This window comes from Enhydra lutris, unplaced genomic scaffold, assembly GCF_002288905.1.
Source record: "Enhydra lutris kenyoni isolate GAN:26980312 unplaced genomic scaffold, ASM228890v2 scaffoldscaffold7, whole genome shotgun sequence".
NCBI lineage: Eukaryota > Metazoa > Chordata > Mammalia > Carnivora > Mustelidae > Enhydra > Enhydra lutris.
Genome location: NW_019154091.1, coordinates 2,427,803 through 2,442,318, shown reverse-complemented (window position 1 = coordinate 2,442,318; position 14,516 = coordinate 2,427,803). Strand labels below are relative to the sequence as shown.

The following is a 14,516-nucleotide window of genomic DNA, read 5'->3' as shown; positions in this document are numbered from 1 at the left end:
TTTGGCTGATCAGTTTCCTAGCTATGCCATGAATGGGTTGTTTCTATAATTCTTTGCAACCCAGCAACTGAAGGGCTCTGACCTTGTGCCCTTCTAGCAACCCAGGATAAAATCTGGAGCTTTATCTTTGTAATCTTCATACCACCCCTGTGAGGTAGGTAGATGGCGTTTTGCCCCCATTTTGTAGATGAGGAAACTGAGGCACAGAGAGGTGAAGTGACTTGCCCAAAGTCACACAGTGGTGAGTCTGTGACAGAGTCAGCAGATGTTTGTTCCTTTAGTGAGAAATAAAAACCAGGACTATTAAATTCCTAGCCTTCTGCTTTTTCCACTCCTCTCTGGACTCCCCAATCAAATTTGCATTAGCAGACTTTGTATCTTAAGATTTTTTTTGGAAGGCATCATTGGGGGATTTTGCCTTCTTTCCCAAATGGATGGATTTTTAGGACCCTTCCCCTTTGTGTCATCTTTGGCTCCAGGCTTCTTTTGTTTTGCTTTCACCTTTTACCGTTTTGGCCAGACTCTTTCGTATAACAAACTACAAAATAGCACCATTGTACTAAAAAACAGAGTTTTACATACTGTTTGTGATATATCCTGTATTCTTGATATGCTAAATTTACATAGTGCTCTATATGGAAAAAATAAAAAGAGAAAAGTTACTAATCACGTTGCACACTAACTCATCATTTGAAGGAACTGTTGAGAGTTTGAGACTTTCTATGCTTAAAACATATGCCTAAAAATGGCCTCAAAATTGCAACTACTTGCATTTTTTTTTTTGTAGCAAGATGTGGAAAAATAAAGCTTTATGTCTAAAATAAATGCATCCAACTTATATTTGGTACAGATACCACAGATGGAATTTTTTGGGTTAAAATCTTTCGGGTGTGCTACTTGACTGCTTGTTGTTGCTCTTGAGGAGGCCAAATTTGGCAAATATAAAGATGATGAAGTGGAGGGTAGAGATAAACAAACAAGATCATCAGACACTGTAAAACAAATGGCCTGTGTTGCGTAGTAAGAAGTGCAAATTAAAAAAAAAAAAAAAAAAAGAATAAACCACTTAGACAAGACTACTGAATGAATGGCTCCAGCAGCCAAGATTCAGAAACAAATTTAGTGCAACGGGATCTATACAACGCCCATGCATTTGTGGCTCTTGAGAGGCAGGGACTAAGATATATTTATATATATATTTTTCTCTATAGAACATTATTGATAAAGGATCAACAGCAATCTACCAACTCCAGGACCATTATTGCAAGGTGCAAAGCTTTTAACAATCACTCCTAAAGACAATGCTGGAATGTTTACTTGCGTATTTCATTGGGGGGAATGCCCATCTTTTGAAATGTTATCAAACTTATTTTTTTGGTAGGTCTTCTGGTGTTTATCAGGTAACTCCTACAGAGCAAATGATCCTGCCGGTGGCATGTCATTCTTCACAAAACAGGAAGGTCTTCCTACATTCTGTAGTTCTTGTTTCCTGCACTCCCTCTACTTGCGTTCTTCAAATGTACTTCCTAAAAATAAGGGAGAAAAAGTGACATTAACTTGATGAAGTTTTATGTGCCCTCCCCACCCATTTCTTTTTTTTTTTTTTTAAAGATTTTATTTATTCATTTGACAGAGAGAGATATCACAAGTAGGAAGAGAGGCAGGCAGAGAGAGAGAGAGAGAGGAGGAAGCAGGCTCCCTGCTGAGCAGACAGTCCAATGCAGGGCTCTATCCCAGGACCCTGGGATCATGACCTGAGCCGAAGGCAGAGGCTTTAACCCACTGAGCCACCCAGGAGCCCCCCCATCCATTTCTAACACTGAGTCTCAACCTTTCATAGTTGATGCCTCATCAGTCAATGTCACAGAGAACTTGGGCCAGTTTTTTTGTTTGTTTGTTTGTTTGTTTTTTTCTAAGAAAGACAGATGTAAATAGGCCTTTAGTTTTCAGTTTAGTGAAAGTTAGGTTACTTTTATGTGCCCTTGGTGTCATGGGGACTAGAGATTGCCTTATAATCACACAGAAGTGTGTTTCTATTCACCCGCCGCTATCACAGATTTCTTGACCAGAAGGAGACTCTGAAAAATCCAGAATTCTGGCCTGTGGCATCTTTTCCTACTAAGAGGGGGAAAAAAAACCACAACACATTCTGGGATCATCCTCTGTTGTTTTAGTGCATTTTTGGGGGTTTAATTTTTGTAAAAAGAAGACATTTTTCATTTTTTTCTTTTCTTCCTATGGAGAGAGGGAGAGTTTTAGAAGTGAAAGATTGGGATGTTTTATAATTGACTTAGAATCTGTAAATCACAGATATACCGAGCTGGGTTCAAATCCTGACTCATTCAGTTTTAGTTACGTGAACTTGTGCAAATGGCAATCTCTTGTGTCTCAATTTCATCTATAAACTAGCATAATAATAGTTCCTACCTTATAGGATTAAGAATTAAAGAATTAGTACCCCAAAAGATTTATAATGGGTTTGACACATGGTAACCACTACATAAGTATTAACAATTTATTTTTATTATTATTAATATTATTATTATTTAGTCATTATTATTATTATTTCATCTTCATTAGAAACCATTCCTAGACTAGAAACTCTGGGTTCCTTGTTTTGGTGCTACCATTCATTTATCTGCAAGCAATGCTGTTACCATCCAAGGAATATTGAGTTTTGCTTAGAATAGAAGCCCTATATATTAGAGACCCATCTGTTTCTTCACTGTTATATCCCTGTGTCTAAAACAAAGCCTGGAATATTGCAGTTGCTCAATAAATAGCTATAGAATGAATTAAATGACTATAATGACTGTCTAATAATGTCCCTTATACTTTTCCTATAGTTATTATTTTATACTTGAATATATTTAAATTGAAAAGTGTATTTCAAGTCATTATACTTTTCCTATAGTTATTATTTTATACTTGAATATATTTAAATAGAAAAGTGTATTTATACAAATAAGAAGATGTGGATTAAATACAGGAGGAAATGGCATCTGTATGCATGAATATAAGGTGCTTTTTCTCTTGGTTTTACCTCTAGCCAGGAGGCCCTTAGTGGAGGACATAATGAATCATTATTGGTACAGAATGAAGTTCAAGAATCCCCAATATCGCTTTCTCTCAGAACATGTTTTCATCATGACCAAAAACAAGAGTTTTCACTATGGTGTCTGGAATCTCCAAATTTTTCCTCTGGCTGAGGTAATGACCTCTCAACCCAATCATTCTTAGGAACTTATAGGTCATTGTAAGGAACTTTGGAAAATGTTTAGACCTGAGCCTGCAGGGTGTGAGAAGCTGGGACAGAATCAACTATGGTCCCTGGAAATAATACCTACTGGCAGAGGCCCATTGGGATTTGGTAATATTTCCTACACGTATTTTTCAGCTCTGCGTGGAATGTTGGTGTTATCATCAAGTTCTTCAAAAAAGCTAGTTAGCACTTTATAAGTTGATGGTCAATATCCTGTACTGACTAAATAGAAAGAAGATAGTGTTGCTGTGTAAATATGTTTATTAAAGTAACTAACTCAGTGGCCATTGAAAACTTGTGGGAAGAAGTTTGGCATTTGTATAGGATAGCTTGAAATGCATCTGTTTAAAATACTGGCACTTTCCCCCCAGATGTCATACAATTTTACCAAGTCCACTTAACATGCATTTGTAACTATATAAAGCATCCCTGTTAAGCTACCGGTAAATTTATATTCCTAATCTTAACCTAATCTTAACATGTTATTCTGCATTCTTAAAGGAGTTCTCCTGAAAAATGAAAGAAAAAAATGGAGCTACAGATTTGGATCACTATTGTCTCAAACTCCTTGAAACTTTTCTGTTTAGTATGCAATGGACCCTGCAGATGGTATTTGGCTCATCAAAACCCCCAAATGGTCATTATTATGGATACCACCTCTCTACAAAACTACTAATCAAATTAAATAACAGATCTAAAAATATGCTAATTTGATTTTGCTCTGTTTTCTCTTTAACATCCATACCAGCTTAGAAAAAGAAGTTTTTAAGTATCTGGATAAGGAGCACACTAAGAGAAATGCTCAAGAATGAAAGAGTAACAAATTAAAAGATGATTAATCTTTAATCTCCAGTCTAAACATATAAACATCGAAACTAAACTGTTTAGTCTCCAGTTTAAACATCCAGAGATGTTTAAACCCCAGATTTACAGAAGAAAAAGTTCAGGTATCTTCTTTATGTCTGTCCCTCCTCAAGTTCATGAGGGCTGTAGCAAAAAGAATTGATGTTAGATTGGTCAACCATACGGATCTTATCCTTTCCCCCAACAGATTCTTCTTTTCTCTCAAAGCAGAGGTGAAGTGTCAGTCTGAGCACAGGGATCCTCTGGTGTATTTCTTCTGAGTCTGTTTCGGGCTTGCAGCAAAGCCATGGGCAGAAACTCACTTGGGTGGAGCAGACACTGCTCCAAGTAGCATGGTTCCCATGCATACACGCGTAAGGTGGAGGCCGTTCAAACCCAGCTGGGATGTTGTCTGGTTTGCATTTGGCTCCCTTCCCAGGCTCTCACATGTGACTTCTTTGTTGCAGACAATGACAGTGACAAAACAAAAGCACTCAGAGATGTGGTCCCAGTCGCATCTGTTGCTTTGCTCATTGTTTTAATTTAATTACGCTGGCCACCCTTGACAATGGGCAGCAAGTGGAGGCATGTTAGAAGTAGCCTGAGCTGGCACCCACCTTCAGTGCACTTCTTGAGGGTTATGAAACTGTCCCACATTCAGCCAAGCAAAAACTTTTCACTTCAACAGCTTGTCCAAGACAAACAAACCAGCTGAAACTGTTTCTAGTATGCAACTAGGCAGATTTTTGAAAGGAAAACAGTAGTGAGTAAATACTGTTTCCTATTGACACCAGGGAAGGTAAGATTATTTCAAAAAAATGTTGGTCCTCTAGCTCACTCAGGTTGATTGAGAAAATTTATCATTCTGAAGGAAACATTAACCAACTCATCAGGGAAAAAGTTTTGGAACATCTTAATTTGTGATATACATTATAATACATTGTGTACCATACTCAGATATTTAGGAAGCTGGAAAATGTCCTGAGGTATTACATGACATTCACATTCTCTTATTGTCTCTTCGCTCTTATCCTAGCTCCTGGCTTTACAAAGGAAAGCAATCCACAAACTTTTTGATTAAAAAGATCACTGAGAGCTAATAACAATGGCAGTAACACAATAACCTTGATTAACATTTGCAGACACTGTGTAGTTTATACGGTAATCACCAGTAACACGATATTGGGATCAGTCTTATTTATAACCTAAGGCATGCTAAGATTTGGTGACTTGCTTGAGGTCACATAATAACAAACTGAGAGACCTAGAACTAATAATTAGACAACTTATTATTTTAATAAGATAGTTCTATCTCTCAGGGCTGGGCACTATATTATATATGCTAATTGCACATATTTTTCTTATTTAATTCTCCTAGTTCTCTTGCAGATGGATACTATGTCTTGCTTATTTTACCTTTAAGGAATCTGAAGCTTAGAAAAACTAAACAGCCAGTTTTTTTCTGATTCTGGAACTTACCAGTTAGCCATTCTACCATATTGTTTCCCCGAAAGATAAAACATTATCGGGTGCTTCAAGGTCCAAATATCTTTCCAACAATAATAATAATTAACAGTGTTATAAGCTGCCCATGATCCCAGATGGTGTTATATTCTTGTTTAGAGGGTAAGGCAAGACTCTAAATTATGGAGGGGTACCGTTCCTTACCACAAGAGTGAGCTAGGACCCATTTATATTATTATTGATAGGAATCTAGTAGCACAGTATTCATTTAGCAAAAGCTAACCCTGTGGATATTATAAGCCCTTCTTTTTGCCCCACCTATCTTTATGAGATTTTGCCTGAGAAACAGTATCTAAAAGAAGGATGATAATAGTCTCTTTAAATTTCAGAGAGGAAGCAGTGACATTTTCAATAGACTATGTTTCCATCTCAACTACTCCAAACAAGTAAGTATTATATGACATAAAGTCTAATAAAAGCCTGGCACCCTGTAAGAAATGCTAGGAAAATACTGTCCAGCATGGAATATTAGCAGCCTATTGTGTAGCATAAAGTCCTAACTCAGCATTGACCTTCTCCTAAAAAGGGCAAAATGGGGGGGGGGGGGGAAGAGCAATTAACATATATAATACAGTGGATGTACTTTAGCTATTTTGCTGGTTTGGTCTGGAGACACATGAAATTGTGGAGGACAATTTAGATGTTTCAGTATCAACTTTGATTATCTCTTTACTTCAGGGAATCACAAGTTCCAATTCCAGGAGAGTTGGCTCAGACTTTCATCTCTGGGAGCCAAGAGAGTAAGTGTCATGAGAACTACTTGGTGCTTTGGGATGTGACTTTTAAAACCAAAGGACAAATGTGCACATTTCAAGAGACTTGTGGGATATCCCTGGTGGGATAGTTGCCTCTTCAACAAAGTAAAAGTTATATAGACTGAATGTAATGTCATTCTGCTTAGACTCTTTTTTTTTTTTTTTTCTGGAAATTACCTCATCCTACCTTTTCTCTGGTTATGGTGGGAATGGCCATTTTTTTCCAATAAGACCCTTTTCTCTGGCAATGGTGAATGGCCCAGAGCTGGCATCTTCTCTAATGCCAAGACTGAGTATGGTGGGGATATAAGGTAGACCCATTCCTGGGAAACATAAGATTTCTTCTATTGCCAAACTTTTGATTCAAGGTCTACCCAGTGGCTTTTCTGAGTGTTTCCTTAGACTGTACAGCAGTCCAAGACACTTCACCCAACATTATCTCTGCCTGCCCTTCTCCTTCACTTGAGGTCAGACTTACGTTGTGTTCTGATGGCTTGCCCAGACTTCCCAGTTCCTCCCCTCTTTCACATGGGTATTTCCCCTAATAATATCCTGCTCATTTAACCCTATCTCATCTGTTTCCCCAAAGACCTGGGCTTACATACCTAGTTTGGATCCTACCTCCCCACACAGGAATTAAGGACCTTAAGAACCATTACATTGTTCTCTCCTCTGTTTCCTCTTCTGTAAAATGAAAGGGCTGGATAAGAGCACCCACCTCATAATGTTGTTATGAGTGCGGGTGATCACCCTTACACATTTACCTGACATAATTGCATGTGAGAGAGCCTACTCTTTCAAGAGCCCTTGATTTTGATCCATTCTGTGAAGTTATTTATTAGCAACATCAGTTTGCTCAGGCTTCGGTGCTATCAGAGTCCACTCTGCCTCTATCTTTGTTAAAGCATTGATGTGTTGTAAATTGTATGTTTGTTTCCCCACTGAAAAGTAAGCACCTTGAGGGCAGGTAACATGTTTCCTTCACCTCTATATTCTCCCCAGAGGCACGGTGCTTTGAACAAACATAGCAAACCAGGAAAAGCTGGCTAAATTGTTTTAATTTTTCTATAGAAGTAGTAGAATAGAGTTTAAATAGCAACCCTTGCATGGCTTCCTACTTCTTGCTGTGCTCTTTATGGAGACAAATAGCACAGAGCCCCCTCCTATTTTGGGACTTACAGTTGCTGGGTTATGGTACAAGAAGTATCAGTGAAAAAATGCAGAAAAGAGAGTGCAGTGCATGGTTAACACGCTGGAGTCCATCTTGAGTTTAGATTCTGGTCTGGCCATTTGTTAGAGCAAGACCTTGGTAAGATATTTAGCCTTACTTAGCCCAAGTTTTTAAATCTCTACAATGGGGATGATTTTAATATTTACCCTATATACTAATGATGAAGATTAACTGAAATAATTAATATAATCCTTACCACAGGCATGTGCTTAATAAATACCAGCTATTCTTACTGCCCACTAACCTTTTATAGTTACTGGTATCAAAGCACATCCCATAGGAGAGTGTTGCCTTTCCCTGGCTGAAGAAAGGGAACCTACTTACTGAGTGCTCAGGGCTCCCTTGAATGCTGGGATACCAGATGTATACTTTTTTCTAGAGAGTGGTGCATCCCTAGGAATCCCTAGGATTTAGGGAATTTATATTTGTCCCATAATTATTCATGGATTATCCAGATTTAGCAACTTTCTTACTCTTCAAAGGATACCACCTGACTCTACTTCAGAAATTTCTGTCTGTGATGTAAGAAATCACTACCAAAATTGTTTAAAAGCCTGGAAAAAAAAGAAAGGAAAAAAAAAGTGCTGAAGGGTATTTTCCCTTGTGGGCAAGAGGTATTTACATTGCCTTTAATAGTCTTGAAGGATGTTGTAAAACACTTCAGGGTTCAGACTGCTTAGACTGTTGATTTTATGGGCAGCTTGTTTAGTTAGCTGTTTGTGTTTGTGTTACATTTTTAAATTAAAAAAAAAAAAAGTTTAAGCACACTATCTTCCCCAGAGGGAGTTGATTTTGGAATTGCTGAAAGGTTCAAATGTTGTGGTATTTTCAAAGTGAAACACCACATTCTAGCAATTTCACTGATATGTGCTAAAGTTTCAGCACATTTTTACCTAAAAACTAGATTTGACTATTTTTTTTCTCAAGCCTCCAAAATGCCATACATCTGACATACAACTTAAGCTGGAATATTTAAAGTAGTGTATGAAGTGATTTATATTGCTATGTTCTGAGGAGACGTGAGGCCCAGGGTTGTATCTTTTGGTGTCATTTCAACGGCATAGTGATGAGTTCACAGGATCGGTAGGAAAGGGTGTTGCCTTCCTCCACTCATTCTTTGTGTGTGTGACACATCTGGGCAGAACACTCAAATTCTGTGCTCTAAATTTTCCTCCTCGCTGAATTGAGAGAAATTTTGGAAGTTTGGAAGACTTGTCTGAACTTTTAGGATGAACAAAATAACACTATGACAAGTTAAAGTGATTTGCATCTGTTTGAGGTTGATGGGAGCCTTTCAGCATATAAAAGTAAACATGCATGGTGCCAGGGGAGCTTTTCCAAGACAGAAAATGGCGCAAGAACAATTCATGCATGTATATAGTTTTTAGAAATCAGAATTGCTTCATTGTGCCAAAATCACTTCTGTCTCTATCCTAATATTCATTTGAAGAAGGAAATAAATGTCATTATTTGCAGAAAGACCAACCAGAACATCCAACCTATCAGCCCAAGTCAACCGATATTGACAAAGTGACAGTAATAATGCTATATATTTATTGATTCATTTATGTTTTCCTTATTTTCTAGTCCTACAATGCCTCCTGGAACTATTCAAGCATGCCACACTCACACCATGACATAAATATTGCATAGTCCCAAGTCTACAACAGTCAACAGAAATCCTTACCCAACCCTCAACCTGCATCTAATCTTGCACCTAATCATTTGAAATTTTTGTCTTGTCATAATTGTTATTTATAGCTGTGAAAAGAGCACATCGTATTTTCGCAGTTGGCAGGGATCTTTGAGTTGGTCTTTGATTACTTGACTTCCTGGATCTGGCCAGACAGAAAGCCCCATATAAACATTTATATATTTTACACAGAATTTTATAAAAATTTTTGGCATAAGAATCTCATCTTAGAAGAATGGGCCACTTGGTCAGTTTGGGTTTGACGTAAAATCTCTTGGTCTCTCAGTGGGAACTTCGGGGTTATTTTACCAGACAGAACTGCCATCATGCTTAGTCTTTCATAGTTCTTGCTTTTAACATCCCACCTTCCTATAGAAATTCTGACCTTACTAGTTAGAAAAACCATGTAGGATGGTATAAATCATTGCCACTTTCTTTCCAGAGAGATAGTGATACATGTCTACTCAAATAAATGTGTGTAACTTCATATGATCCAATGGGAACAGAAGTATATGTATGCCAGAGTGAATTGAGGAAGTTAGAAGTTTATGGTTATGGAAGGGGAAAGTGGTACAAAGGCACTGGATTGTTTTTACCAATAACCGCAATCTCTAATAGAAGTGGTGGCAGGGGATGCTGGAATGAAGGCAGGCTGGATGCACTGAGCTATGATTATGCTGGGTCAAGAATGAGACCTCAAAATTTCTAAAGTTGCAAATTAGTTCTATGTGAAAGTTTCTGTTTTCTGATCTATAGAGCCATTCTCTCTCTCTGTAGATCAGATTGGAAGTAGCTGAAAAACATGGACCTTTAGAATATACAATAGAAAGAAAAGTGACTCCTTTCTGCCCCTTCAACAATGTTCCCATTATTTCCTGAATAATATTTAATTTAGGATTAAACCTGGGCCTTTGAGAAGATAAAGGAATAATGTGATTTCTCCTGAACGATGATTAGTTTTCACATAAGAATTTGCCTTCTCTGAAAGAAAAGCCAAGATTCTGAATTTACCTATAATTTTGGAAAGTGATTCACTCCAAATCCCTAGTGGTTGCAACAATGCTATAACACAAAACTATATAAACACACATAAACACACACATACACATGAAGAAAGTAGAGAAAAGAATCCCTTTCTCCTCAAAACTATTTTCTATAGTTAATTATAGATTGTAAATTACCAGCAAGGACATTTAGAATTAAAATTAGTTGGATGCATTCTTTTTTCTATCAAACTTCCACTTTTCAAAAGAGTTAGTTTCCTGACCAATGGGTCTTAAGACTATAACCATATTAGCTAACAAGATAAAGATAAGAATTTTCCAAATGTTTTCTAGCTCTTGTTACTTATCTAGCAATATCCCATCAGATCTGTAATTGAGCTTCTAGTATATGGTGAGAACTTTCCTGGCCGTTCACTAGAAGTACCAGGTATGGATTTACAGGTCCATTGTCCTACATCTTGCATAATTTCCCTGTTATTGTCAATTTCTATTTCTCTCTTTTTGAGTTTAAACATAAGTCAGTATTTCTAAATAATCTCTTTTGGTTGCTGGATAAAAGTGAGGTAGCTCTAAGGGCATTAAAGAGTCCCATCAAAGATGAACCCCAAACATGTGGACATCAGGGAAAGGTGCTCAAATTTCAGTTAGCACCCTAAGGATGGAGAAACTGTTTTTGACCTGGAAGTTTAGTGGCCACTGAAGATTTGTTAACTTCACCTGCTCCTTCTTTACAAGTGGATTTATCTTGCTTAGGTCAATAAATACTGTCACTGATTTTCATATCAGTTAGTAGCTGGGCTTTTAATCATTTTGATGAGCATATAACCTGAGGAATTCTTCACTGAAAGAAAAGCCAAGAAATTGTATTTACCAAAAATTTTGGGAAACGATTCACCCCAAATCCCTATCCTCATAAAAGGGCATCCTGCTTTGTCTAAAACAATTTATCTTCTTATTGCTACCAAAGGTGTCCACCACTTTAACTTCAAACTATCAAATTTGCCCTTGGATTAAAAGTCAGCTCCCTGTTACCTATTAAATAATGAAAAAGACTTATTCCCTTCACACAGACAAGTAAGAGAATAGACCTCATCTTTCTCCATGGATGTTAATGGACTTGAGAAATTGCAAAATGTTATTACTTAAGAAAACATTATTTCCTGTTGGTGGTTGGTGGGAGGGTGGTCAAGGGGTGAAGGGAGGGGATAGGGGCTCTTGAAGGACTCCTTTTTTTTGCTTCTTTTTCCACCCTTACATCCTAACAGCACGCACATTTGAAGCTGTATGAGGTTTTGTTTGTTTTCAAGAGATGTTTGAAAGAAGATCAAATGCTTGTGAAAGGCACTGGATCGGCAGCCCTAGAAACTGAAATGTCCCGGAAGCTGTGTGAGCCCGGAAATATCCCACATTTCTATTTATTTTGGCAATTTTACTTAAAACTAGTAAGAGCTGGAGTTCATGCTACAATTAAATTTTCCTCAGGCACCATGAAATGAAAACACATATTACATTTGATTTTAACTGGTTGAGAAAAATGGTGGTTTCTGAAAGTTCATTTTGTGACCTTGAAATACAAGTTAACGGCTCCTCACATGGGAGAGCTGAGCTTTCACTTAAGTTGGAATTATTCATAGAACTGGGGTTCTCTGGGTTGGAAGGGCTCTTAGGTCACTGAGTTCCCTTCTATCATCTGCTTGAAGCCCCGATACTACCTCACCAAAAAGTGCTAGCAAGCTTGGCCTTGAAGGTTTTAGTGATACAAGACTCACTTCTACTTAAAGGGATCTATTTCTTTTTCGGATGGCTCTAATTTTCAGAACTAGATAAAATAATGTTAACTAAAACTCTAATAGTGATTACTATGTGCCAGGAATCATTTTAAGCAATATAATATGTATTTGTACACAAGTGCTCACATACACATGTATATAGATATTATCTCAATAAATCCTCACAACCATAGGAGGTAGATTCAAATAGCACCATTGTTTGACAGATGAGAAAACCAAGGCACAGGTAAATGACATGATTTGCCCAAGGCCACACAATCAGTAAGTAAGAGTCGGGAATTCAACCTGGGCAGCATGACTCTAGAGTCTGTATTCTTAACTGATATGTTTTACTGCATCTTCAATCTTTATAATTCTCCTTCATCTTAGTACAGAGATGAGCACATTGTAGGTGCTCAATAAAAGTATTTTTTGACAATTTTATTTCAGGATCATGATTCCTTCCATCTTCCCATTAGTTTTACACACAATCATCAATTTGCACCAAGAAATGGTAGAAACAGAATTTTAAATGATGATCAGTACTCAGCCCACTTCCAAGAAAACATATAGGAAAGCAACAGGTACATAACGTTCACTATAAAGTACTACTCAGCCAGTTGTCACCTTTAGCAGTGGGTCCTTGAATGATTTCAGTTTAATCTCTAGAAATGCAATGCTAGGCTTGTGTCAGTGCAACTCCTTTGCCCTCCTTTTTTTTTTTTTTTTTTTTTTTAACTCAGTCCATGCCTCATTGCCCTATGCAAGGATGAGAGGAATCATTTCATCTCAGCAATGATGCTTATTTTTATGGTCTTTCTCTACCATTATTCAACTGCCTGTCTCACTTAAATTTGTCCATCTATTTCATCCATCTATCCATCCATCCACCCACCCGCCACCCATCCATCTTGCATTATATGCCATCTATCACTAGGTGCTTGGTTTTGACTCTAGAAAGGAGGAGATAGAAAGACAAAAATAGGTCCTTCCTGTTTACTTTCTTCATATTATTCAGAAATCATATGTAGGCATTCAAGATGACTGCTTTAGAGTTGATAAAACCCATTCCAAAAAGAAGTATTTTAATCCACAGTGTGAGAGTTAAGCATTTTTTAACTAGAAAGTTCCATTCCTTTTTTTTTCTTTTAGAGTCTCTGCCTCACTTCTTTTGAATGAAGTTTATCATAGAGTATAATTAGAGTTTATCCAAAACCCTGAGTCATAATTGACATTTACTCAGTCAACAATGAAATAGGGACAAGATAATCCTCTAAGGAACCTTTCCATAGGACATGAATTGTTAATTCTTCTGTGGAACTTGAAGAACCATCTGTGTTTGCAGGCTACTCTCAGGTGGTGGTCACAATAAACATCGGCTTACGCATGAGGCTGGTCTCAAAGCATGGATGTCTTAGTGAAGAACTCTGCATCTCCTGAATAAGGTGGCTGGCTAGATGGGCTAAGGCACCAGCCTACCCTTGTCTATTCATATAGGTCAAGCTTTTGTAACCACAGCAGAAGTGGCTTAGCTCCCATCTTAGGCTTGACATGTTTCTGACTGGACTTTTCCTCCCGGGTTGAGCCTTGGGCATGGCCTTATATGTTTTGTTATATTATTTATTATATATCCTGTGTTTTCACTGCACCATAGAGCAAGGATGATCCTGAAGTAGAAACATCAGGGGCATGAGGGATCAGGCGGAAAAGAGGTTCCTCTACACCATGACATCTTCAAAGTAGGTTACTTGGATGAAATGTTTCACTTCTTGGTTTAGTCATCTTCTTACACCAAGTGTCATCATTTGCTTGGTGACCACTTCTTTCCTACACCCTCTCTCAGGTCTTATAATTCACAATTTGGGTGATCTTGAGACTTTTTGTTTTATATCTGTGAAGACTCTAAGCCTACTAATTAAATCAAAGAAGCTGAAGGAGAAGATTTACAAGACCTGAATTCTGTGGTTCTACTTGGCTTTTTTTTACCTTCAGGGAAAACTATTAAGAAGATTTCATGTGCCATCTATTTCTGCCCTGTCTTCTCCTTTTGGAATTATTTCTTAGTCCATGTTGATTATGTGCTCTTCTCTGCTGGCCAGAAGGAGGGCAGCTTAGAACTCAAGCATGCCTTTACTCTTGTATGGATCTCAGTATTCTTATCTTTAAAGTGAAGGGATTGAACCCATCAACTTCAGAAGCTTTTTGTCCTAGTGTTTCCATGGAACAGAAACTTACAAGATTTCATATCTGAAAACCTAAATTTGTGTGTGTGTGTGTGTGTGTGTGCGCGCGCGCGCATATGAGACAGAGATAGACATACACACAGAGAGAGATAGACATACACACAGAGTTTTATAGAAGATAGGATTAGAAGGCAGTAATCAGACATCAGAAGTCTTCTGTTATGGCCTGAATTGTGTCTCTCCTTGGCCACT

General features: G+C 37.7%; 1 protein-coding gene across 2 annotated transcripts in view; it reads right to left on the bottom strand.

Annotated features, from left to right (window-relative positions):
• Positions 1-772: 772 nt before the first annotated feature.
• LOC111142036 (insulin-like growth factor I) overlaps positions 773-14,516 on the bottom strand; it is a 126,388-nt gene continuing 112,644 nt past the window's right edge. The window contains exon 4 of one of the 2 annotated variants that reach the window (XM_022494959.1): positions 773-1,526. In XM_022494959.1, the coding sequence (XP_022350667.1) occupies positions 1,467-1,526 (60 nt within the window). In that variant the 3' untranslated portion in view covers positions 773-1,466. The remainder of the gene's footprint in view (positions 1,527-14,516) is intronic. The other variant, XM_022494960.1, reaches the window with a different exon arrangement.